Below are 23,285 nucleotides of genomic sequence, written 5' to 3' on the forward strand. Positions count from 1 at the left end.
CATATATGCACATACCTTCCTGTATAATCAGAATACTAATGATAGGAAGGTTGTTGAGCTAGTCCAACTAGACTTGATTACATTAGCTGTCCTTGACTATAAGTTACAGAAAGGCATCCAAGCACCTAGTACATAGAACTGTAAAATAGAAAGTATTGTCTCTATTTGGTATAACATTAGCATCACAGCTGTGACCTCTTCCTATTAATTATACAACACGGCTGTGTCATGGGTTTCCACATCACAACAATGGAATTTGGACTAAGTTACAACCAAACTATGTAGTTTCTTGACAAAAAAAATCATTACTTTGCATTCCTTTGAAAGACGGAGAAAGCTCAGGAGAGTTCACATGGTAACTTGTACCTTAAATTTTCCATCTGATGAGAATATGCTAACCCATTTGTTATCATAATCTGCAATAATGATGTCACCGCAGGGATGCACAGCCACTCCTGTTGGCCGCTGCAACTGGCCAGGAGACCTTCCTCGTATGCCAAAACGGCTTTTGAACTGACCATCGTTGGAAAATATCTGTAACAGAAAACATTCATTTTAAAATTAAGTCTGCACAATAACATGATCTATTTCTTGGAGCTTATATTTTAGCAAGTCACTAATGAACACTACAGTCAGGAGGAGACTTAGGAACATGAAGCACTTTTACATGTTCATATTTGAACCTAATTTAAAGGGAGGCTTCTACCTGGACTCTAATTTCAAGATAAATAAGTTCTCTGCACTTACATTGCACTGTTTCTTCAGTGATCTCAAAGTACTTTATAAACATTAATGAATTAAGCTTCACAATGTCCCTCAGCTGGAAGGAAGTGGTATTATTCTCATATTAGAAATGAGCAAACTGAGGCACTGAGTGACTCAGCCACAGTCAAACCCTAAGTTTGTAGAAAAGGTAGGAATAGAAGCTAAAAGAGAATTTCAAAATTTAATTATTTGACTTAGGGATAAGTACCAGGCCATTTCCTGAGAGATGCTTTAGCCACACAAAATTCAGTCCACTGGTTGTGTCCCCAGGCCAGGTAATTAGATACTGAAGTTTCTCTGAAGTGGCTGCAAATTACAAAGTGTGAGGGTGCTGATGAATATTTTATTCTGTCTCTTTGAAAAGGCCTGGAAACGAGTTCTTACTGCATATGGCTTGCTGGTTCTGACGTACTGAAGAACAAGCCATACACTGCTGCCTTGTTCATTGCTACCACATGGGCAGCCTGAAGACTGATGACAAATTGTTAATGGTAAAAAAGATACATGGCAAGCAAAAGAAAAAACACAGCTTGATTTTCACACAGATTACAGAAGCCAGTAAGTCATGGGTGTCAGGGGTGCTACCACAGAAAAGATTTGATCGTAATATCAGACAGAAAAGTCAATTAAGTAGACTAAAAGCCATTTGAAAATGACATATACATGTTTATTTTTGTATTTGCTTAAAAAATGATATTTGCGGCACCTTGCCGTAGATATGTATTTGGAAACATGGAATGACAAATTTACAATGTAAAATGATATTTACAAAAAGGCATTTTTCCAGATTATTGCACCACTTGTTTTCTTCATTCATTGCCAAACATCATAAGGAAGGGAAATAAACTCTGATATACATACTAGATAGAGTGTAGATCTGAAAATGATAGCTGCAGGTCAAGAAGATGGAATGATAATGGATGATAAACAAGTTGAGCTTCCTCTGTATTTTCTGTATCTGCTTGAATTGTACAAAATGTGTCTTTCCTGGAGTACAAAGAAGGCAAAGGTGTGGGCTGGGGAGAAAAAGCTAAATATTCGAAGTGGTATACTCATACCTGCACACACTGGTTGTTACTGTCTGCTATTAATATTTTTCCATTTGTTGATGCAGCTACACCTTGAAGATTTGTAAATTCCCCTTTGTTTCTTCCTTTGGTGCCTAAAATTGACAACAGAGCATGTAAGAAATCAGGTTAGACAGGACTAATCAGTTAGGACCTGAATGCCAACACATGCATTCATTACATCCTTGATCTATAGATTTCTATTTGAAGAGTTCTTATCACTGCTACGAACCTCAGTATCAGATCCACAATTCTAAGTACAAGAAGGGATTGTTCTTACTCTTTGACACATATGCCATCTAAGTCCTCATCAATGTAATTACCTCTTTGGCCTTCACAAATCAGTGTTCACAGTCTGCCTCTTGCATGAGCGAACTAGTAAAATGTTTTCTCATAGTGATGGAATTTTTTTTAAATTGTGGATTTTTATTCAACTGAGAAGTCAATGAAAGGGGTAGTACTGTGGGAACATACAGACAGAGGCTAAGATAAGAACCTGAACAGATGACAATTAGCTATTTCTCCTCAGTGAAGTCACAAGTTGAGATAAAACATATCAGCGATCACTTTGGATGGGGCCATTTCAAGACAGGGAAGTTTCCTATTTACTCATACACAGTTTTCAGTCATAGGCTTTAAAAACTACCTTAGAAAGGAAACTCAGATGAAGAACTGGTTTTGAATGACTGGGACATGTGGACCAATGAAGACCAACACCTGGAGACTGAATGGTTCTGCAAAGACCTTAGATTGTTCTAATAAAACAGTGTACACACACAGAGATGCCATTTTTACCCAGGACAAATGCAGTAGAGATTTATATAGAACTGTAAGTCTTTTCCCCAGTGGCTTAAGGGGATAAGGAGCTGTAAAATGTCAAATTTTCACAGAAGTTCATTATGTTTAGGTGCCTCATTGCTTAGATGTTTGTTCTGAGATATTCCAAGGCAAGTCACACAGCCAACTGATGTCTTTAAAAGGTCAGCCCTAAAGTGGCTGGTCCAAATTACATCTGGAGCACAGGAACAGTATCCAAATTCCTGCTTTGTAAAGGAAGCTCAGGGGTCTTTAGACAAGACTGCAGTTATGATCTTGGACCCCAAGGTTATTCATAATGAATGAATGAATTTTGAAACAAAAAGACTTTATAAGCTGTTCCTTCCAAGACTTGGATGCAGTGCTATTTTTCCTGGTGAAGTATTTTTACAAGCATTCACTGGCTGCATATCAGACATTAATTGGTTTCAATATATGGTTTTAACTGAAAAACTTGCATTTTGTTTTAGTCAGTCCAAAATATCCTGGAGCTCAGTGATTAAAACTGTTCTGACTGTGATGCCCAAGAGAAGACATACATATTAGCTCTAATTTGTATCTAGCTTTCATTAGGGATGTGTATGCTCTTAACAACCCTTCTTTCTGCTGTGGTGATGGCTGTGGGATGCATATTTCCTGTCACTGGCTAACAAGTAACATTTAATTCCTCTGCACTTGGTGCTGCGAGGATGTCTCTTTGTTTCAAGGCTTGTTTTCTTGAACTCCATATGCTCCATCCTCTAAACAAGGCAAAAACTTCTCAACTTCTGTGCTGCAAGGGGAAAGTACGTATTCAGGGAATAGTGAGTTACACACCAATTACATTACCCACACTTGAGTCATTTCTGTGTGTTCTTTTAATGAGCAGTGCCTGAGGGATGCATGCAGTAATTTTTTTCCACCATATGCTAATGATAAGTTTCCTTTTTGCCTTTTAGCCAAAGAGAATGGATGAAAAGGGAGAAACATTCCTTTTACTACTGAGAGTAAAGGGAAAACATTTGTTAGAAAAGAGGAGGCGTAAGCTAGAGCATCTGGAACCAACTAGCACAAACTTTATGGAATGTATGCTCTTTATCCTTAGAAAAAATGTTCTTGAAAGTCAAGGAATTTAATTTTTAAAGATAGGAGAGCCCTATATAAAGAGTTACTCAGAGTGTTCTTCAGTGGGAACCTTGTAAGCATACATCAAAGGAAAAATAGAAGAAATTACCCAGGAATGCCATAGTCATATTTCACAGGAAGTTTAAGAAATAGTAATTCATTAGCACAACATGCAGATGAAATTCAGGTCTATGCAACGTCCTTGTATATAGCTTTGCGGCTGTTAAACCCATCACATAGGTCCTAATTTGCACACAGTCCCCTCTGCAGCGGCACAAATTCTTCTGAAGAAGCAAGCTGAGGTTAGTGAAACACAGCTTATTTCCTAACTTATGTTCAAGAGGAAAACAGGTAACTCTGAACTTTCTGATTTGAATAATTCAGTAGGCCAGCAAAGACCTGAATCCAGGCATTGGCAGTGGCAGCAGTTCAATGAGAGGAAGGCTTGTGGTAAAGCATGTCAGCCTCTGGAAAAGTAGGCTCCTGCAGCTGGCTCTGTAATACCAAAGGATGATAGCTCCCTCCTCCAAGTAGAGGTTCCTGCCTTATAAACATACCTGCCTAGAGAGAGTCTTCAGCAAATCCTTTACTGCAAGATACCACCCCTCTGTATCAAGGCACCCCATGCTTTGTCTTCTCTTCTCTCAGTCACAGGCAATCACCCATCACTCCTTTGCCTAGGGAGGCACCAACATTTCAAATGCACAGGGATGGAACCAGAGGATGGTTGTGGGATTCTCATTCCAGTGTTTCCCAAGCAGCCTGGTTTAGAGATGAAAGCCAGCATCTTTCGTGCCTGTCTACCCAGCCTTACCTCCCTCCTGTTCTGAGCTACTGTGGGGCACAGAGGAGGGAAAGACAGACATTTTACTGCAACTTCTGTGGCAAGCTGCTGAGGATTGGGAGAGGACAGCAGAGGTTTCAAAAGGGGAAGGCTGAACTGAGTTATTAGGAAGCAGATCTGTGGCCTGTGGAATAGCTCCTTTTATACCATCTTTGTATACAGATAATAAACAATCAGATTTGCCTTAGCCCCATCTAATTCCTTCTGGTATTTGGAGCATAGCCTGCACAAACCAATTAATTTAGCTTTGAAGATATGCTTTCATCAAAAAAGTATCCGTTTTCAGCTCAAGACAATCTAGCACACATAAAATGCTTCATAATTTCAATCTTTTATTCTTGCACAATAGAGGTCAGATTGAATCTCACCAAAAAGAAGGAAAAAAAATATCTAAACATCACAGGAGATGTTAAAAATTACATCATGTAACTGCAATAAGAATCTGTTGTGTAAGTGCTGGGCATCTGGACAAACCTGTTGTACAATGTACTTTTTTGATGCTCATAGCAATAGAAGGAGCGGTTTTTGCTTTCTAAGTTTTACTAATATGAATAATAACCTCCCTGCTTGCTAACCTAGATTTATCAGCTTCCTAAAACATGAAGAAAAAACATGTCACTGCCCTCAGCAGGAAGGGAATGGATTGAGAGAGACAAAAACCCGCAGAAAGATTACAGATTAATGGGGAGACTTTAGAGGTTGCAAGTAGCCATTACCTGTTCTGTAAGTACCATTTAGTTCCTGCCTACAGCACTTCAAATACTTCTTCTTGGATTGTTCTCTATGTGGTACTGAAAAAAAGGATAAACCTAAACAGCATGGAAAGGTCTACATAGACAGGTATCAAGGAGTTGTTTTCTTGTTCTCTAGCTTCATTTCTTTATTCCTCAGAGCGCCAAAAGATACTTAGTCAAATCTTACACGTTATGAGGATGTGATACCCTCTCTCATAACAGATACAGCTGAAACACAAAAGGCTTTGTAGTAAAACTGCACCGAATCAGATTGTTAACAAGCTATGTGCTTATTGTAAAATAAATGTCAGTGTTTTTAATCCAAGTTCCCATGCAAATCTAAGTTTTAAAATCAATCAGTCTGTTGGATGAAGGCACACAATGTTTGTAACCTTTCAAGAGGAATGCATAATTCAGTAGGAACTCTGGCAGATACTCCCACACACTGTTGGTAGTAAAGTTTGGGCTGATTTGTATTAATTTGCTTTACAGAGCATCTGTCCCTAAAAGCTTGGCCAAGACCACCTCCAAGCCTTGCTTGTGCAGCAGAGCCCCTGCCACCACAGCTATGTATGCACAAATCCTAGGGGTAGGTACACCTCAGGAGCAGTTCTTTGCTAGTACAGCAGCAAGACCACAAATAACATGACTTGAACTAAGACCAGGTCTCTGTTGCCAGGACATCAGGCCCACACCGGGGATTTTGCCAGCAACGTGATGTCAGAGTTCTTCAGCCCCTGTCCAATACAGGTATGACTGCAAAACTATGCAATGTAGGCCTGGCCAAATTTCACACTGGCCATTGCAAAGCCATGAAGAGTTCATGACAAGCCTCAGAGGGATTTGAGCTAATAAACTGGAAAATGAAATTCTATTTCCCCATTACTAGGCGTTACTATTTCTACAGAAATATAAATTCTGTAGAGAAAACATCTTGCTATTTCATACTACTTATTAATGGGTGTGTTCCAGAGGTCTGGAATAGAGAATGAAGAATGTGTGTCAGAGGGGCCTCTGAATTTCATGTATCATACTTCTGCACTACAGGGAACAACTACACATACACATCCCTTCCTTCTCCAGTGCCCTTAGCCAGGCTGTAATTTGGTCAGGACAGGACCTTGCTGGAAAGGTAGAGAAGAGATGGGGGAATGGGGGGAAGCAGATGCTGCCTGCTACAGGGAGAAGATTCCTCTGGACCATCCATACAAGGGGGCTAACTGCAGTTGGAAAAATACATGTTTTTTCAAGGACATGTGAACCCATATAACCCACCTGTATTGTTGTGAAAGCTCAAAAAGTATATATCTATAGGCAACCCTGTTCCTTTCAAACAGGACAATCCAATACAGGCAAAGGCCTTCAGAGAAAATTAAAGAAGAAGCACCTGATCAATAATCCCTTTGCTTTCCCTAAGCCTGCTTTTAAACTGCACAAAAGCTATTATACAGGCCTTGTTCATGAGTTTTTATGTGGAGTAAATTCACAACAAGGCTCCTATTTGCTTTCAGCATTGATAACAGACCAGAAGACATCTACACCTAGTAAGGAGGCTGACAGAAGGTACTGCTAAAGGCACATTTTTCTTTCTTTTTTTTTTTTTAATCAGAGTGGATTACACACATTAAATCTAACAGCTAAACTTAGATGCTCAGTTACATGGCTGAACAGACAACTAAACATAGTCTGAGGAAACGGAAAATTGAACTTTCTACCAGAGAGCCAACTCTCCATCTGGCTGTATCTGATGCCAATCCCAAGTATAAATAAATGAAGAGAAAAAACAGTTGAAGTGGGAAATAGCACCACTACTGCTAAACGGTCTCAAAGAACCCAGTCATGAAAAGTGCCAGAAGAGAATAAGTACCAAGGCATATGGCACAGCATGGCAGAGCTAGAGCACAAGATGGGGTCCTGCATAGAGTAACTAACTGATGCCACCCATGGCTTTTAACCCTCCTTTGGAGGACATGGGAGAGATTTACCAGGGAAGGTGGAAGTGGCTGACACTGTGAACATCCCTCACCTCCACTTACCTCTGCTCAGCATGGGTCTAAGGCACAAAAGCAGGGTTATGGAAAAGAGCTTTCCCTCTTACTTTAGTGCTTTCCACTTGCAGAGGTAGCAAGAAACATCATGAAACAATTATTTTCTGGGTATCATAAGCACATTCTGGTTTTCATTTGTATAAACTAAGTACATGCTACACAGATACTGCATGGACACACTCTTAGAGGTCACGCCTGTTTAAGAAAAACTTTTTAAAATGTTGAGGATATAAATTATTGAGAGAGAAGGGGAGGAAGTAAGAAATACTCTATTCTTGTAAATAATGAATTACACGAATGTATGAATGTGCAGTCAATAGCTTGACCTTTAAATGTCTGAATAGAACCACGTGCCGTTTTAAAAGCCATGAATAACACAGAATCGGCAAAAGGTACAATGGAGAATTCCCCATGAACATAAGCACTTAACTGTACAAATGTTGTATTAATGCTATCTCTTTTAATACTAGCACAAGAACAATCTCTTGCTATGAGCTGATCAATTCACTTGTGCATAAAAGCCCATATATCAGAACATATACAAAAGCATACCCCATATACTTGGATGCCCATAGGAATACTACAGTATGGTTCTCCAACACAGCTGTATGAGCTTCTGGCAGGCCAAACATAAAATTTATCTTGCCCAGTTTAAAATACAAATCCAGATTTGTTCAGGGCTATCAGAGGAATTCAACAATGGGTTCAAAATAGATATGCAGTTATGTTGGAAAACGGTGATAAACTTTATTTTACATTACCTCATCAACAAATGAACCAAGCCTTAACTTTTTGAAGTGAGCTGAAACTGAAACTAAATGAACTCTTCAATCTGTGAAGGCAATCCCTGTGAAAATGTCAGAAGCTTTACCTGTCTTCATTAATTCTGCATATTTTGGAAGGCTGTAAAAAGCTAGAGCATTACAGCTGCAATGGCTTAAGAGACCTTTCAGACAATGCATACATAAGCTCACAGAAGCCCGGGGGGACATCTCTATGTAGGGTCATTCTGTGAAATGAGTGGCTGAGAACTGAACATGTAATAGGACGAAGTATTATTCTCAGCTCAGTTTTTCAATAAAATAGCAATCCATATATCCCAAATGTGGACACTTCTGAGAGGTTTCATTAAGCAAAAGCTCTGAGACACATGTCGCTCTTGTTCTAATTATTCTCTCTTCTTTTTCTGGGGGGTTAGAGTGGTGAAGAAGGGGAGGAGGCAGAACTCCAAAATAAAGCACATGATCATTAATGCATCGCAACAGAAAGAAAGGGCACTGCAATTTCTGGAAAACATTTAAGACTTAGAGAGTTTATGGTGTGTTGGAGAGAATAGTTACAAAAAAAATCCATCAAACACCACCACCAGCAAAACCCAAACAGAGTCATACCACTATTTGGTAGTCAGGCTAGAAACTGCTCAGTAGAAGCAAGGGATAAAGAACCAGAAATTACAAGCTGAAATCACTTTAATCCATACCAAAAGCTTTGTAATAAGAATATTAACATTTTAAAAATAATTTCAGGACATATCGTTGGTTGTTTCTCGAAGTATTTAGATCTACTATTTCCACACCAGGACAAATTAATGCTTGATATACAAGAGGCTTAGCATTCAGTGAAGGTGTCAGCCACAATGGGTAAGAACTCCCCTCTTACTCACAGGCACAGTGTACCTGTGCAGGCTTTCCTATCCTGCTCCTACATGCTACAGACCCACAGGCTCTGCCTGAATCCAGCCCCTTCTCTGTCTAGCATGCAACGTCACAGCCGTTCCAGAAGAGATGAGAGAGATGTTTTCTTTCTAGACAGGATTCAGACATTATGCTTAACTGTTTTGTTTAACCCTGCCTCAAAAACAGGCCCCAAAAAAGATCTAGGCTACATTTATACATACCCTCTGCTGCTTTTACCAGTACCAGCAGTGAAACTGCATTTGGGAAGAGACACAGGTCCCTTTCCATTCCAGCAGGAGCTTGAGGCTGATCACTCTGCCCTGTGCAAGGGCTTCTCTCCCCAGGGGATTACTAACAGGGGCTCTGCCAGTGATGACTACAGCAATAGCTTGTGCACAAGAACACCCTTCTGCTAGAGGAAGGGCTACGTCTGGGTACTAATTTAACACAGGGCGTCTACCGGCTTCGGACGATAAAGCATGGTCACTGCCGAGTAGGGCTGGCTCAACTTCAGTATGAATTATTCTACATAATTTTTAACTTTTGACTCCGCAGTCACCATGAAATTTAGCCTTAGTGACAGTAAAGCTGGGTATCATTGTCCCTGTAAAAAATGCTTTGAGTTGTTATATTTATGGGGTCATTCATCTTACTAGGAAATGCACCGGCCATCTGGGAAAGGCTGGTCATTTTACGAGTGGCTTCATCCAAAGCTTACATTGTACTGTCCTATTCAGCAAGCAAAGCATGCTTGCTGAATACATTCTCCGATATAATACCATTATGTTACTGCATGTACTTTCGGGAATCGTTTAGAAATACTGACCGATGAGAAATCAGATGGACAGGGTTAACCTATGACAAATGGCATCCAGATGAATTTTCAATAGAATTACTAAAAAACCCTCCAGGATTAACCACCATCCATTCTCTGCTACAAAGGAGAAAGACACCTTGCCAACTGGTTGTCAAACTTGGTAACACATACTGCTGAAATCCTGACTTGTACATATTAAGAATTAACTTGTTTTTTTCTTTAGTTGTGCAAAGTGAAAAGTATTTTCTATTTAAGTAGACACGTAAATACAATACTCCATGGTACAGACTTCTAAAATGATGAGTTATTATTATATAGCTTAAAACCAGAGTACATCAAAAGACCTGAAAGAAAATCACAGTAAATGACACCAAGATGTTATATTTTTACTAAGTATCAGAATTCCACAGATTTAGAGATAACATTACACTATATAAAGAACCAAATATGTTTAGATATTGGGGGAAAAAGCAATAAAGGAAATCATAATTTTGTCCTATGCTGACATAATGAAATAACTGTATATGACCACAGGATTTAGCATGTATAGTTCCAGGTTAATTAATTAGATTAATCTTTAGGGCAATAGTTTTAAAGAAGGAGTCCTCCTACTTCCCTTCTTGCCATTCAACTTTTTAAGGAAGTAATTTAATCTACTCTGAAGCACTGATTTTATATATTTTCATTTTATGATGCCAAATGGAGTACAGAATAGGTGGTAAAATATGTTATCTCAAATCAAATGTATGTATTTTGCAACCCAAATTCCAATTAAATATTTGCTGCAAACAGAATTTTTGAAGTATGTGCTTTTAAAATTTATGTATGAACAAAAGTCAAGAGGTCTAAAGGTATTACCAGCTTGCTCTACTTACAGCTCTTAAACCTTAAAGTAATTTAACTTCTAGATTTTTTCATCCAGTTTCCCTGAACTATTTTTAAGTATGTCAATAGGTAGCAGACAAGTCACCTACCTACTCTGAAGATCAAATCATCTTCAATGGGATTCTCTTTTCTTTTGCCAGTGCTGTACATGCTCGCAGGTCTTTTCACAGCTTTCTGCTTCACATGACCACTGCCAGGAGATTTAACACGCCTCTTAACCCCTTCAGTGGTAGGGGACACATCTGCTGATCTGACCACTTTAAGTTTGAACGGGCTGCCCTTGATATGTTGATCATAAAGTCTCAGTGATAAAGTGAAATCCCCTTCTTTCTGAACAGTATACAAAAATTCATAAGTGCCATTTTTGTTGTCAAGTATTTCTCCATCTGCTACACTCCCATCAGGTGTGCTCAGTTCAGCAGTGAGGTAAGCGTTTCCAGATTTACAGAGCTCCCCATCTTTGTCCTTAGTTGTGATGGTAACAGACATGGGCTGTCCGATCACTGTCTGCCTCAGTCCCTCACCTGTGGCAACTGTTTCAGAGGCAACAGCATTGGTGGTTAAAATAGTACCCAGATTGTGAATGGATTTCTTCAGGCCTTCTGTTTCCACTATGAAGTCCAACTGATCATTTTCACGGGGCTGCAATGGGAAGTCCCGCTCAGCCAGTTCATTCAGCTTGTCACTCATTTGCTTCTTCACCAGCAGAACTTCAGTTTCAGTGCCGTGGTTGAGGGCTTGCGCTGTAAAGTTGCTGCAACTTTTAATGCTTTCTTGTCCTTCAAGTAAAGTATCCAGCTGTGTCTGGAGGACCTGCGTGCATTATCAAACACCAGATTAGCATCATGTTACAAGAACTATCCTAGCAAGATGTAGCATGCTTTATATTTGAAGGCCTTTGTAGAAACCCAATTTATGGTGCTTTATTTTAGAGTTCATTTTAAAGTGTCATTTTAGAGAAAGTACCACACTGATCCCCTACATGTTCTTGAAGTATCATGCTGCAATACAAAAAATGTACCCTGTTTTGGGTCTTCAAGACTTCACAGATCCACTGTCACACTAGACTGAATTATTGCCCCACCTGTCTGTCTTGACTTTTATTTTTTTAAAAAAAGAAAAAAGTAGAAGCTTGAACCCTGCTCCATCTAACTCTCAGCAGTCACAGTTAATGAAGTAGTTTCCAGGAACTGATCTGTGTGCACAGAGATAGAGATGTTTTGGAGTCATCAGTCCCATTAATAAGGGAAGCTGCAAGAAACAAACTGTTTCTTCAGAGATAAGGGAAACCTTGGGCTACTCCTCTATGGAGACAGACAAGAAGGCACTCTCAAGATCTGTACATCTATCCTAAGGAAAAGTGTGATTCCTAATTTAAATAAGTGAAGAAAGGGAGAGTCTCCCCAGAAGAAGCGGGTAAGTTGATTCCTCAGTTTCAGCAGGCAGGAAAGCAAAACATAAAGAATGGATTGTGGGTATTGGGAAAAGTTGAGCTGAGTAGTCTGAAATTTTGGTGGGCAGCAAGTAGCTACTCTATATTTAAGACTGAGAAAGAGCTTTTATTATAGACTTAGTTCTGGCCCTCAGTCTAAAATCCTTAAAACAGCATTGACCTCAAAATGGTTAGGTGTGGGACGGGAACAAGGCTAACACTTTTTTTAAACCAGTTTTGCAGTGAATTGGAAAAAGGATCCCTGAATTCCCTGAATTATAACAACCTAGCAGAGAAATTCATGACAGTCAGGAAAACCCAAACATTCCAGCTACCCCACAGACTCACCCCAACCCAAAGTACCTAGTCACACATGTGGTATGATTTTCCTACACAGAAGAAATAGGACATAGACATTACTGTGGATGAGAGAAGTTATTTTGTTGACAATCACTGTAAAGTAAATATTTTTGAAACATTTCAATTGATTTTAAAGTAAACTTAAAGTCTGGGTGTATTTATTTCTATGAGATACTCTTCCCTTGCTGAGACACACCACGTAATGACACTGCATTTTAAGGGCATTTTTCTTCTGAATTTTACAAAGGTATCTGCTTTTCACCCATAGGAGAAAAGCCAGGCTTATATGGGTAAGACATAACCACACAGAATCTTTTGCAAGCAAAACAGAATGAACAAATTTCAGGACTACACTGAATTTTCAATTTATCCATTTTTCTAGGCATCTATAAACCTCTCAGGATTCAATAAAAGGCATTTCTAATCTGCCTGGACTTTATTCCAGAACATAAGTAGTTAAACAGATAACATAGCTAATCAAGTCCCAGGATGACAAAACCCCATATTCTTGGGATAACAAACCACAAACTGAAGAGGAAGACAATTTGCAGCTACATTTTAAAACCATTATTTTCTCAATATAGTTTTATTTCATTGCAAAGATGGAAAATATTTAATCCTACCATAACTAATATTTAAAATGTGTTTAGAGTATTTTACACAGGGCATCTTTCAGTCCATTGGACAACTGAAACTGAATTGCCAACTTTCTTTTAGTAAAGCATAGCCCTTTTATTTTTTCATTTTTGCAAAGTACATAATCAAAATGATAGAATATTTGATCTTGAGTAAATTTGCAGGACTACTATTCATTCAAAAGGAAAATCCAATTCCAATCATTCTTTGTTATACAAACAGGGGAGATGTCTCTTACTGCTTATGTGTAGCTTTGTAAGAATTTCATTCTCTAGCACCCAAAATAGTTTTTAAACTATTGTAAATCCCTTTAAACAACAATAAGATAATTTAACATCTTGTGTGAACTTTGTACACACCCTGAGTATATTTGCTTGCTAAGAAAATAAGTTTTTGTGACATCTTGGATATCCATATCTTGGACATGGGATCGAAGTCCAAATTTTTGATGCTAAAAGCTCCTCAACTGCTACTTAGCTCTGGAGATGACTAAATCTGTGCCCCAAGGGTTTTGGGCTCTCTGTGTTCCTGAAAGTACACATCTTGTGCACATGTTAGAATTCCTCCATTTTCACAGCCCCAGCAGTTCAATACCTTCCTAATGATCAAGCCTGTTCCAGATCCAGGAATGCAGCATTCCTCTGCTTCAGACATCTGGAGATGCTTAAACTGCTCAGTAATCACACAGAATGCCCAAAGATGCCGGTATTATCAGGCATTCTTGAAACTCCAGTTGTTGATGCTACTTTCTTTTAAAGGCTACTTTGAGGGAAGAGATCTTTCTTTTACATAAAACAGACAACTGATGCCCAGGAAGACAAGGACTAAATTCTTCCATTTGCCTGATTTAGACTTACTAATCCTCAACAAAAACCCTACCCTCCAGGCCACAGGCTTCTCTTTGTAAAAGGGCAGATTTCTATTTTCTTCCTCTGAAGTTTAGTCTGCAATACAGGGGGAAAAATGCAAGATTCAATCATCCAGATAGGAAGTGAGATGTCCCTCCAGTATTTATGTGTTCCAACTAGTGACATCTAACATGAAATATGTTACCAGGCATTTGAAAGGAAAACAGTGCTTTAAAGCAAAATAAGAAGATGCTTTGCTCAGTTCTTCAGGAGAAATTGTTTGGCCTGTATCTTCATGGGGGGTTCACAGGATTGCAGCCCAAGGATTTCAGACTTTGCTTTGGTACTCTTTTATTGTCATCTGCACATCAGCATGCTGGCTTTAAGCAGATACCCACTTAGCATGTTGGCCATTTCAGATCCTCACACACCATGCACAAAGGGCTACCTGCCTGTACAGGGTCTAGATTCCATTTATAAGGCTGGACACCCACAAGCAAGGCTCTGCAGCACTTGATTTCAGAAAACAAAGTTCTCCTCTGGATCTCAGACACAATTTGCATCATTTGTAAAAACTGGCTGATTAAATTAATAGCTTTTCATTGAAACAAAACATGCATCTTACTTTGTGTTTAAGGCCGTAATTCACTTCCAGTTCCATAAGCAGCACACTCTTTCGCACATTTAAAGTCTTCTGGAGTTCATCAAAAGTGGAATGAATGTCATCTACAATGCTAGCCTTTTGGTTGGTTAACTGGTGTATGATTTCAGATATAAAATGAAGTGCTGAGTCGATCTCTGGAAGCCTGAGGGAGGGATTAAATTACAAAGATTGCTGTTTTAAAAGTCATTAAACATTGGCCCTTGCCCTGATATCTTTTGATGAAACAATCTCATCAGCAGGCTGTCTTTAAACTCGGTCATTTCCCAGAAGTAAATTCATTCCTTTTATAACCACATAGGGATTTGGGTCTCATAAAATAAGGTTAAGCCAGGGCTTTTCCTTGTGGATATCAGTTAGACTTCAGGCATTTCCAACAAGGAGGCCTTGGATCCTCTGTCCTTTATGCAAATGTATCTGCTCAGGAATATAACTAGATCTACCCCACTTTTTCTTTTTTTTTAAGCCTTTCTGCCACCATGGTGTTTGTACTAGTCTTTTAAGCACCCAGTATTATTTATTTATCATTAAATTCATGACTGGCTAGTACTTTTCTCCTTAATATTTTATGTCCCTTCTTTGGAGGACACTTGCATTTCTAATGGCCTCTGTTTTGTGAAAGACAGACAGGAATCTTGCTTTTTTCTCTAATCCCTCGGTGCATTATACTCAATGGATTTTCTTCTCCTTATGCTAGCCTCACTATCCCTGTTTTCTAGGTAAAGGTCCATGGCACCAGCACATTAAAACATCTACCCAAGGTAACAGAGGAAGGCAGTGGTAGAACTGAAAACAGAAAATAATCAGTGGAGTCTCCATACCTTTTGTTGACAGCATCCAACTGGACTTGGAGGGAAGCCTTGTGTTGCTCCACCACATCCTTGAGTGGAACCGTGGGATGCTCTGCATGTTCTCCCTCTGTACACTCCCGGCACATGGCTGTCTCACAGGACTGGCAGTAAAATTCCATCACCTAGAAAAGTGCACAAGTCTAAATTCAAACATGACAGCAGTAACATCACTCAAAGCACATCTTACTGGGTCTTGCACTCATGTTATTATCCAAGCTCTAAGACAAAGTTTCTGCTTTCTCAGACACCAGTAATTTACTGCGTAAAAGATGGCTGTTATTCTTACATATTTCATATCAAAATGCTGATTTAAATGCATTTTATTCTATCAGAAAGTGTCAGAATGCCAGCCGGTGTAACAGAAAGCTGGATTTCAAGATTGGCCCTAATAGCATCTTTATACTGTGTAATAGTAAGTTTTGGTGTCTCTTTCAAGTACTCTGTGAAACAACTCAAAAAACCAAGGCATTCAAGTCCCCTCACTAACTCGATCCTTAGTCTCCCCAGATGGTCTGCCAAAGTGTAAACTTAGACTGTTTTTCCTAACAGGGCCACCTGCGGAACATGAACTTGAGGGAGCTCACCAAAGAGCCTGTTTATTTGATAGAGAAAAGCACCCTAAATGAACCAACGTGCTGCAGGGAAAAATCTCCATATCCCATTACTAATCCCTTAAAACCATCAGAACCTCATATCTGAGATTATAAGAGTGCTGATCTCCACTTGAAAGAGGAGGAGATTGTTTCAACCTGTTATATACCCAGTAAGATGCTGTCTGGAGATAAAAAATTATCTTTACATGTAATAAACAACCCAAATTCTGAATATATTCATGAAGGGAAAGAAACAAAAAAGTGCTGTGGCCAAAATCACACGTTAGTCAAAATAATGCACATATATGCAAATTCAGCATGAGACTTTCTTTTACAGCTAGGAAGTCCTTGAGCACAAAGCATTTTAGGCTTATTAAAAGTATATAAGGAAGCTCATAGTTTATGCTTCAAAGCAAGACATTGGCAGCTCTCTTGCATTCAGAACATATCATCAGAACCTTGAATAACTCGGCTGATGCTTCTGGCGCTGAGACCTCTCGCACAAAGACGATTGTGCCGGAGATGTTGGTTGATGACAAGATGGTTGTATAGAACCAGCTGTTTTCAGGTGAGCAGAGGGACCTGTAACAGCACTGTGCAAAATAGCTGGCTGCTCCAACATGTCTTGAGAATTAGGAGGGAGAAGTAAGAACCATGATTTGCATGTGACTATTAGCATTAATAGGGATCTTCCTTTGATAAGCTCCTTTCCGTCTTATTCCCATTCTTCCCTCTTATCTCAACTCACAAGATACAGGATTCACATGCGATGAGGGTTTAGTCATTTGTTGGCCATCCATGTAAGTCACTTCAGAGAAAATTTAAAGCTGCTCCAAATAAACTGTGAAAGATCAAATATATCAGCAAGGGAAAAAAAAAAAGTAGACCTTCTAAACAACTACAACCCCCATCAACACCACTCCAGTCACTGTGAATTTAGCAGTCTCACGGTAGTAGATCCTCTGAGGTCTGACAGTTACTTTGGTAGGGACTAAGATGTGATGCATTCTTACAGTACATAGAGGAAATGAGTTTAACAGAATTTAGGATTTAAATTCTTTTCAAATGCTTCAAAAATTTGCAACCAGAAACAACCAAAATGAGCAATATTTTATTAGGAAACTCTTAAATCTTTTTATATGGTAAAAAAATTTAATTTCTTTTGAGTGTCAAAAGTTCATCTTTCTGCCTCTTCATAATTTAATGCTTACATTCAAGATATTTTAACAAGCCCTTTACTTATTCAATATTTTTGTCTTTGGATACAATGATTAGAATAATTTTTCTGTTTCCTATTGAACACCTCATAATAAACCTCATTATATTTGCAGCAAAATATGTAAGAAAGAAAGCATCTCACTGGCATATTAAAGTTTAGCCTAATCACCTTTCTCTATTCAAGCACCAGAGAAGCACATAAGCTAGAATGACAATAGCAAGCAGACCACAAAGACCTAATGTGTATGTCTGCGTAGAAATCATCTTCTTTGCCTCAGTCAAATTCAAAATGTTTTGAGTGAAGCACCTTTCATTTCCCACCAAAATCTTTGGATTGTGCCATAGCTGAAGGAGAAAGAAAACCTGGTATTAATATGATTCAGGCTTCAAGTGCCTAGATAAGCTGATTTCCTAAGATTTTGTCTAGCATTTCTTAATCAGGTAAGATTAATTTCTAACTACAGATAGACATGTATTACTGGCTTTTCCTCTCTCCCCTCTATGCCCAACATGAGCATCTCATTTTGTGACATTCCCAGAAAGCTTTTCATAACAGGTTTGCTTTACATTACAGCTGATGGGAGTGTTCTCGTTGACTTCCATGGAAATAGAGCTGAAGCCAGTGTTGGATGCCATAGTATATCCTGCCCAAGAGCTGTCTTCAATTTGGAAAAAACAAGGGTTAAAAGGTATATTATGAAGTCACTTCATCAGAATATCAAGGATAGGTGCGTTTTTATTTTTCTAAGAGAAGCATACAGGCAGTAACCAACACCTGCACAAGTTCAGGAAATGTTTTTCTAGACAAGATCTTACATACCTGTCAAGTTGCCAAGCTATTGTGTGATCTTTTGAGAAAAAGCTAGTCAGAGATAAGGCATACTCTCTTGTTACAAGCATTTAATTTAATACATTCTATAGGCAGAAAATACACTGCATCTGTAAAAGCATGGATCCTAGACGCTGGGCTGGCTTTCAGTTCAAATTCAAATGAAACCCAAGCATGGACTTTTCAGGATGGGTGACTGCAAAGAGGCTACACCACTCACTACATATTATGAAGTAATGGACGTACAATTTCACATCCTTCCCTATCTTGGCTGTTGTAGTTGGTCCCTAAATGATTTTAAACCAACGTTTCCAAACCAGGATGCTTATCATAGAATCAATCATAGAATGATTTGAGTTGAAAGGGACCTTAAAGATCATCTAGCTCTAACTCCCCTGCCATGGACAGGGACACCTTCCACTAGACCAGGTTGCTCAAAGCCCCGTCCAACCTGGCCTTGAACACTTCCAGGGAGGGGGCAGCCACAGGTTCTCCAGACAACCTGTTCCAGTGCCTCGCCACCATCACAGTAAAGAATTTCTTCCTATATCTAATCTAAATCTACCCTCCTTCCGTTTAAAACCGTTACCCCTCATCCTATCCCTACACTCCCTGAAAAAGAGTCAATCCCCATCTTTCCTGTAGGTGCCCTTTAAGTACTGGAAGGCCCCTATAAGGTCTCCCCAGAGCCTTCTCTTCTCCAGGCTGAACAACCTCAGTTCTCTCAGCCTTTCTTCATGGGAGAGGTGTTCCAGCCCCCTCATCATTATTGCGGCCCTCCTCCGGACCTGCTCCAACAGGTCCATGTCCATCTTGTACTGAGGACCCCAGAGCTGGACACAGCACTGCAAGTGGGTCTCACGAGAGCAGAGTAGAGGGGGAGAATCCTCTCGCTTGACCTGCTGGCCACACTTCTCTTGATGCAGCCCAGGATACTGTTGGCTTTCTGGGCTGTGAGTGCACATTGCTGGCTCATGGTCAGTTTTCCATCCACTAATAAATACCCTTGAGTCCTTCTCTGCAGGGCTGCTCTCAATCCACTCATTGCCCAGCCTGTATTTGTGCTTGGGATTGCCCTGACCCATGTGCAGGACCTTGCACTTGGCCTTGTTGAACTTCATGAGGTTTGCATGGCCCACCTCTTCAGCCTGTCCAGGTCCCTCTGGATATCCTTAAATCCAACAAGAGCTGCAGGTGTTTAGAGGCTGAGAATAAAGCCAATTTTACTTTAATGTGTAGATAGAAGATAAGAATCTTCTGTTAGGTTCAAAAGTTCCATAACATATGTGCCCTATTACCCCAATTTAACAAGAACATATATTTGTGCTCTGTGTTGGAGGGATATGAGGAAACATTTGTTTATAGTTCAAGCACAGGAAAACATCTCTCATGTTAAGTTACTACAAGATAAGTTTCATTTTTCATGAGAACACACACAACAGAGAATGAGAGGATGTGCACAGAAGGAATAGGATGCACACACGTATGGAAATTATGAGTGGTGGGAATAAGAGATCAACTGGAAAGGAAAGTACCTAATCTACGTGGCCTGAGGAAGGCCAAGTTACAAGCAGACAGGCAAGCCAATGAGAAAGTATCTGCGCATCAGTTTCTATCCAATCTTAATCAGAGAGGTTTAAATCCAGCATGGCTGGAGAGATTGAAAAAACTTGTTTAAACAGAAACTTATTTCCAAGCTAATAAAAGAAGATCTGGTAATATTTAGATGAAATATACTTGATGCAAATTTTTCCCTTAATAGTAAAAATACAATGGGTCTGACCCTACCCCAAGCAGTATGTAAAAATTAATGGAGAGAGGATTCAATGCAGAATGACTGCTGGTCCTGTGAAGGCATTCCCCTCCAGCAACCACCTCAATCCTCTCTCACTCCCTGAAGCCCCAGCAAAGCTGCTAGCAGCCAGGCACTTGCCACACAGTGCCCTCGTGCTGTGTACCCATGAAGCCAGCAAAAACCCATTTCCTGAGACAGGCCTAAGATGCCCAGCACCCTGCCCTGTGCACCCTGCCCTTCAGCCAGACCCACCTGGCCAGCCTCAGGCAGCTCTCCCCAAAGCTTATCTCAGTTCCTCCCATCGCAAGGACTAATGTGTGCACGTTAGTTTTTAATTTCCTAGCTCACAAAGCTTTAAATTGGAGTCATCCTCAGCCTGTCCCCAACCCTCCCAGATACTTATGAAGCAAGATATTCCCATCACACACTACTCAGCATCCCAAAAGGCACACTATGTTTTGAGGCAAACCAAGTAAATTTGTTTTAGAGGACTTACAAACCTACCTTTCCCTACAAAGGAGTTCTCAGAGAGGTCTAGGGTATTTTTAACTGTAGGCAAACCAGTTTTTTCTAAGCACACCCAAAGAATCATCAGCTGATAATATAAAATGCAAAACAAGTAACAACTTCATTTTTACTTTTTTTCTGCATTTCATAATCAAATGGCTCCTATCACAACTGCTGTATCAGAAAAGAACTATGATTCATTTTAAGGAGAGTCAATACAATGCAGATAAAAAATAGAAATGTATTAATCAGTAACCACTATGCACACAGAAGTACAGTACACATTAAAAAAAGTTACACCAGTTATTCATTAATCAGAGTGTACAGCAAATCAGTTGTACCTAATTCCAGCAGGTCAGTAAAGGACAAGGAACTGAATGATTCCTCTGTAAGAGTAATCACTACCTATCAGCTGAATTGTTCCTATACAACTAGTATACCTAAATTGAATATCAAATAAAACTTTCCCAGAAAGTTGTCTTAAAATACTGGCACATATTTCTTGGCTTGCATAGAAGCACACCATTCAGTTTACAAGACAGCGTCACTCAGCTTTGCAGTGTGGCCTAATTACATGTTTGCATAAGCTTGGCTGGGAAACAGGAGCTCATAGGCCTACCATGAAGCCACACAGGTTAACACTGAAAATTGTGAAGTAAGCAGAGTTACAGCCATTCTTGTAATAGTCCAGGGATACTTACTCAGTTGGGGGTACTTGCCAGTGAATACACTGATATGATTTGAGGGTTTATGTGGGGTGATGCTGGGCAAAAAAAAGTAGGTGGGAGAAAAAAACAAAGCAGCCTCCAAGGACTGATACATGAGATGCACAAAACACTGCAGAATAAAAAGCAGCTCTCTGTTTCTAGCCTGTGCTGACCCAAAGCATCCTGAGCTAGGACACCATTTTACTTGGCTCCATGTTAATATGCCCACACAGCTTTTGGTACTGCCTTAGTGTACAGGTCAGTTAAGCTTATAAGGTCCCTGATGTATACTGCCTAAACAAGCCCACATGTTCCCACAGCAACAGTTGAGTCTACAAGTAAGAGAGCCATGGAAACCCATCCCAAAGAGGCAAAGGCACAAGGTTCAGCACTTGCAGGACAACAATTTTGACCAAATGTGCTAAAAGACAGTATCATCCAAGATGATTCGTAAAATAAAGTAATATCCTGACTACTTTAGGATGCTCCACTAAGAGCATTTGAGTTAAAGAATCACTTGTCTTTTGTTGACATATTGTAAAATCAAAGAACTAGTATGATTCCAGTTCCCCCACTATCTTTTTAGAACAAAATATCCATGACAAACCAGACCAGTCAGTACATTATCAGTACCTGTACATATCACAGGAGTTCATCTCACTTACATTTCCATCATGATTGGGGCAGGAGAGCGGTTTGCCCGCAGCAACAGCGGTGACAGTCTCCAAGATGGAGGACTCTTCAATGCTGCTGTCTGGCGTTCGTTGCAGGACATCCATCAGGTTGGTGATAAAGAAGTTGTTCTGGAGTGCAGAAACCCCTTTCTCTGGCAGAATGGAGGTCTGGCGGCACACGGGGCAAGAAAGGGTTAAGCTATGGGCTGGAATGTAATTCTGTAAGCACCTATGGGGAAGGGAGGTGGAAGGGGAGAAAGAGAGGCAAAGTATCATCAAAGAGGAAAATAACTCCCTTCAGTTTACGAACTGGTTTGAAATAGTGCTACCCCTACTTATTCAAGGAGAGGTACATCACCAGACTTCAGAAGTGGTTATGGGGATTTTTTTTTCCCATTAACTCTTTTTTCCTCTGTCACATGAAAAAAGATTCAATAAGATGACATCATTATAAGAATTTTGTGCCTTTCTTTGAGATATTTGTGCAGCGTGGATCCATGCTTCCAGACATCTACTGCATCCTGCTCACAGGATAGTAAAAATTATAAACTATCAGATAAAGTTTGACAGACTTGAAGTTATTGCATGAAGTATTCGAGCCTGTGTCTTTAACTGACTAACCGGTGGTTGACCCTTGTCTTTCCAATAGAATCTCCTTTATTAACTTGTATTTGTGGGTTTAGTGTTTCAGAGCTAAAACCTAGTCCCAATGAAACCAATGGAAATTTTTCCATTTATTTCAATTAGGAAAGTTATTTGGCAGTTAGCCAGAATCAACAGAGCTCTCTTTACTACACAGAGAAGCACGTCGTAGGTTATCACAGTTTATGTTAACGGGAGTTTTGGAGATTTTTGTTTGTTTGTGTTTGACTTGGGGGTGTGGGGTGGGTTTTTTTTAGGAAGACTGAATTTCACAGAATGTAAATCTGACTCAAAAGTTCTGTGATCGACAAAACGCAGCAGACTGACCTAGGTGACTGTGCCACTTTTGGCCTTGAAAATCAAGTTAACAGCTGCTGGGCATGCAACATCCAACCACAACTGGCAATTCCGTATAGTCCCATAAGCACAGGAAGCTTTGCAGAATGCAGTTCTTAAGGGAAGCAGTGCTACACCAAATTCCTCCTGAGATGCCAAGAAAGTGTGACCTCGCACAGCTACACAGGTCTTATCCAATTCCAAGAGCTTTGCTTGCACCACTCTTCAACCTCCCTTGGCAGCTCTCCTCCTGACCCCCCAGTAAGGGCTCTGTGAAAGGAAAGCTTAGGCTTTGCCCATCAGCAGTACACTGGAAGAGTTCTTCCAACCCCTCTCCATAACCAGATCAGCATAAGAGGATTACAGTGAAAATCAGAAGCTGGCCTTAGGATTTACACGTGAACAGAAGTTAAGCAATTTAAGACATGGTGGTGAAAATC

At 39.8% G+C, this 23,285-nt stretch overlaps 1 protein-coding gene across 12 annotated transcripts in view; it reads right to left on the reverse strand.

Moving 5' to 3' along the window:
- TRIM2 (tripartite motif containing 2) overlaps positions 1-23,285 on the reverse strand; it is a 122,577-nt gene that overhangs the window by 16,229 nt on the left and 83,063 nt on the right. For 11 of the 12 annotated variants that reach the window (XM_074866648.1, XM_074866647.1, XM_074866643.1 and 8 more), the window contains 6 exons: positions 21,859-22,096; positions 15,515-15,666; positions 14,658-14,838; positions 10,846-11,569; positions 1,824-1,927; positions 367-534 (listed from right to left, as the gene is read on the reverse strand). In XM_074866648.1, the coding sequence (XP_074722749.1) occupies positions 367-534; positions 1,824-1,927; positions 10,846-11,569; positions 14,658-14,838; positions 15,515-15,666; positions 21,859-22,096 (1,567 nt within the window). The remainder of the gene's footprint in view (positions 1-366; positions 535-1,823; positions 1,928-10,845; positions 11,570-14,657; positions 14,839-15,514; positions 15,667-21,858; positions 22,097-23,285) is intronic. The other variant, XM_074866652.1, reaches the window with a different exon arrangement.

Source organism: Strix uralensis, chromosome 4 (assembly GCF_047716275.1).
Source record: "Strix uralensis isolate ZFMK-TIS-50842 chromosome 4, bStrUra1, whole genome shotgun sequence".
Taxonomy (NCBI): Eukaryota; Metazoa; Chordata; class Aves; order Strigiformes; family Strigidae; genus Strix; species Strix uralensis.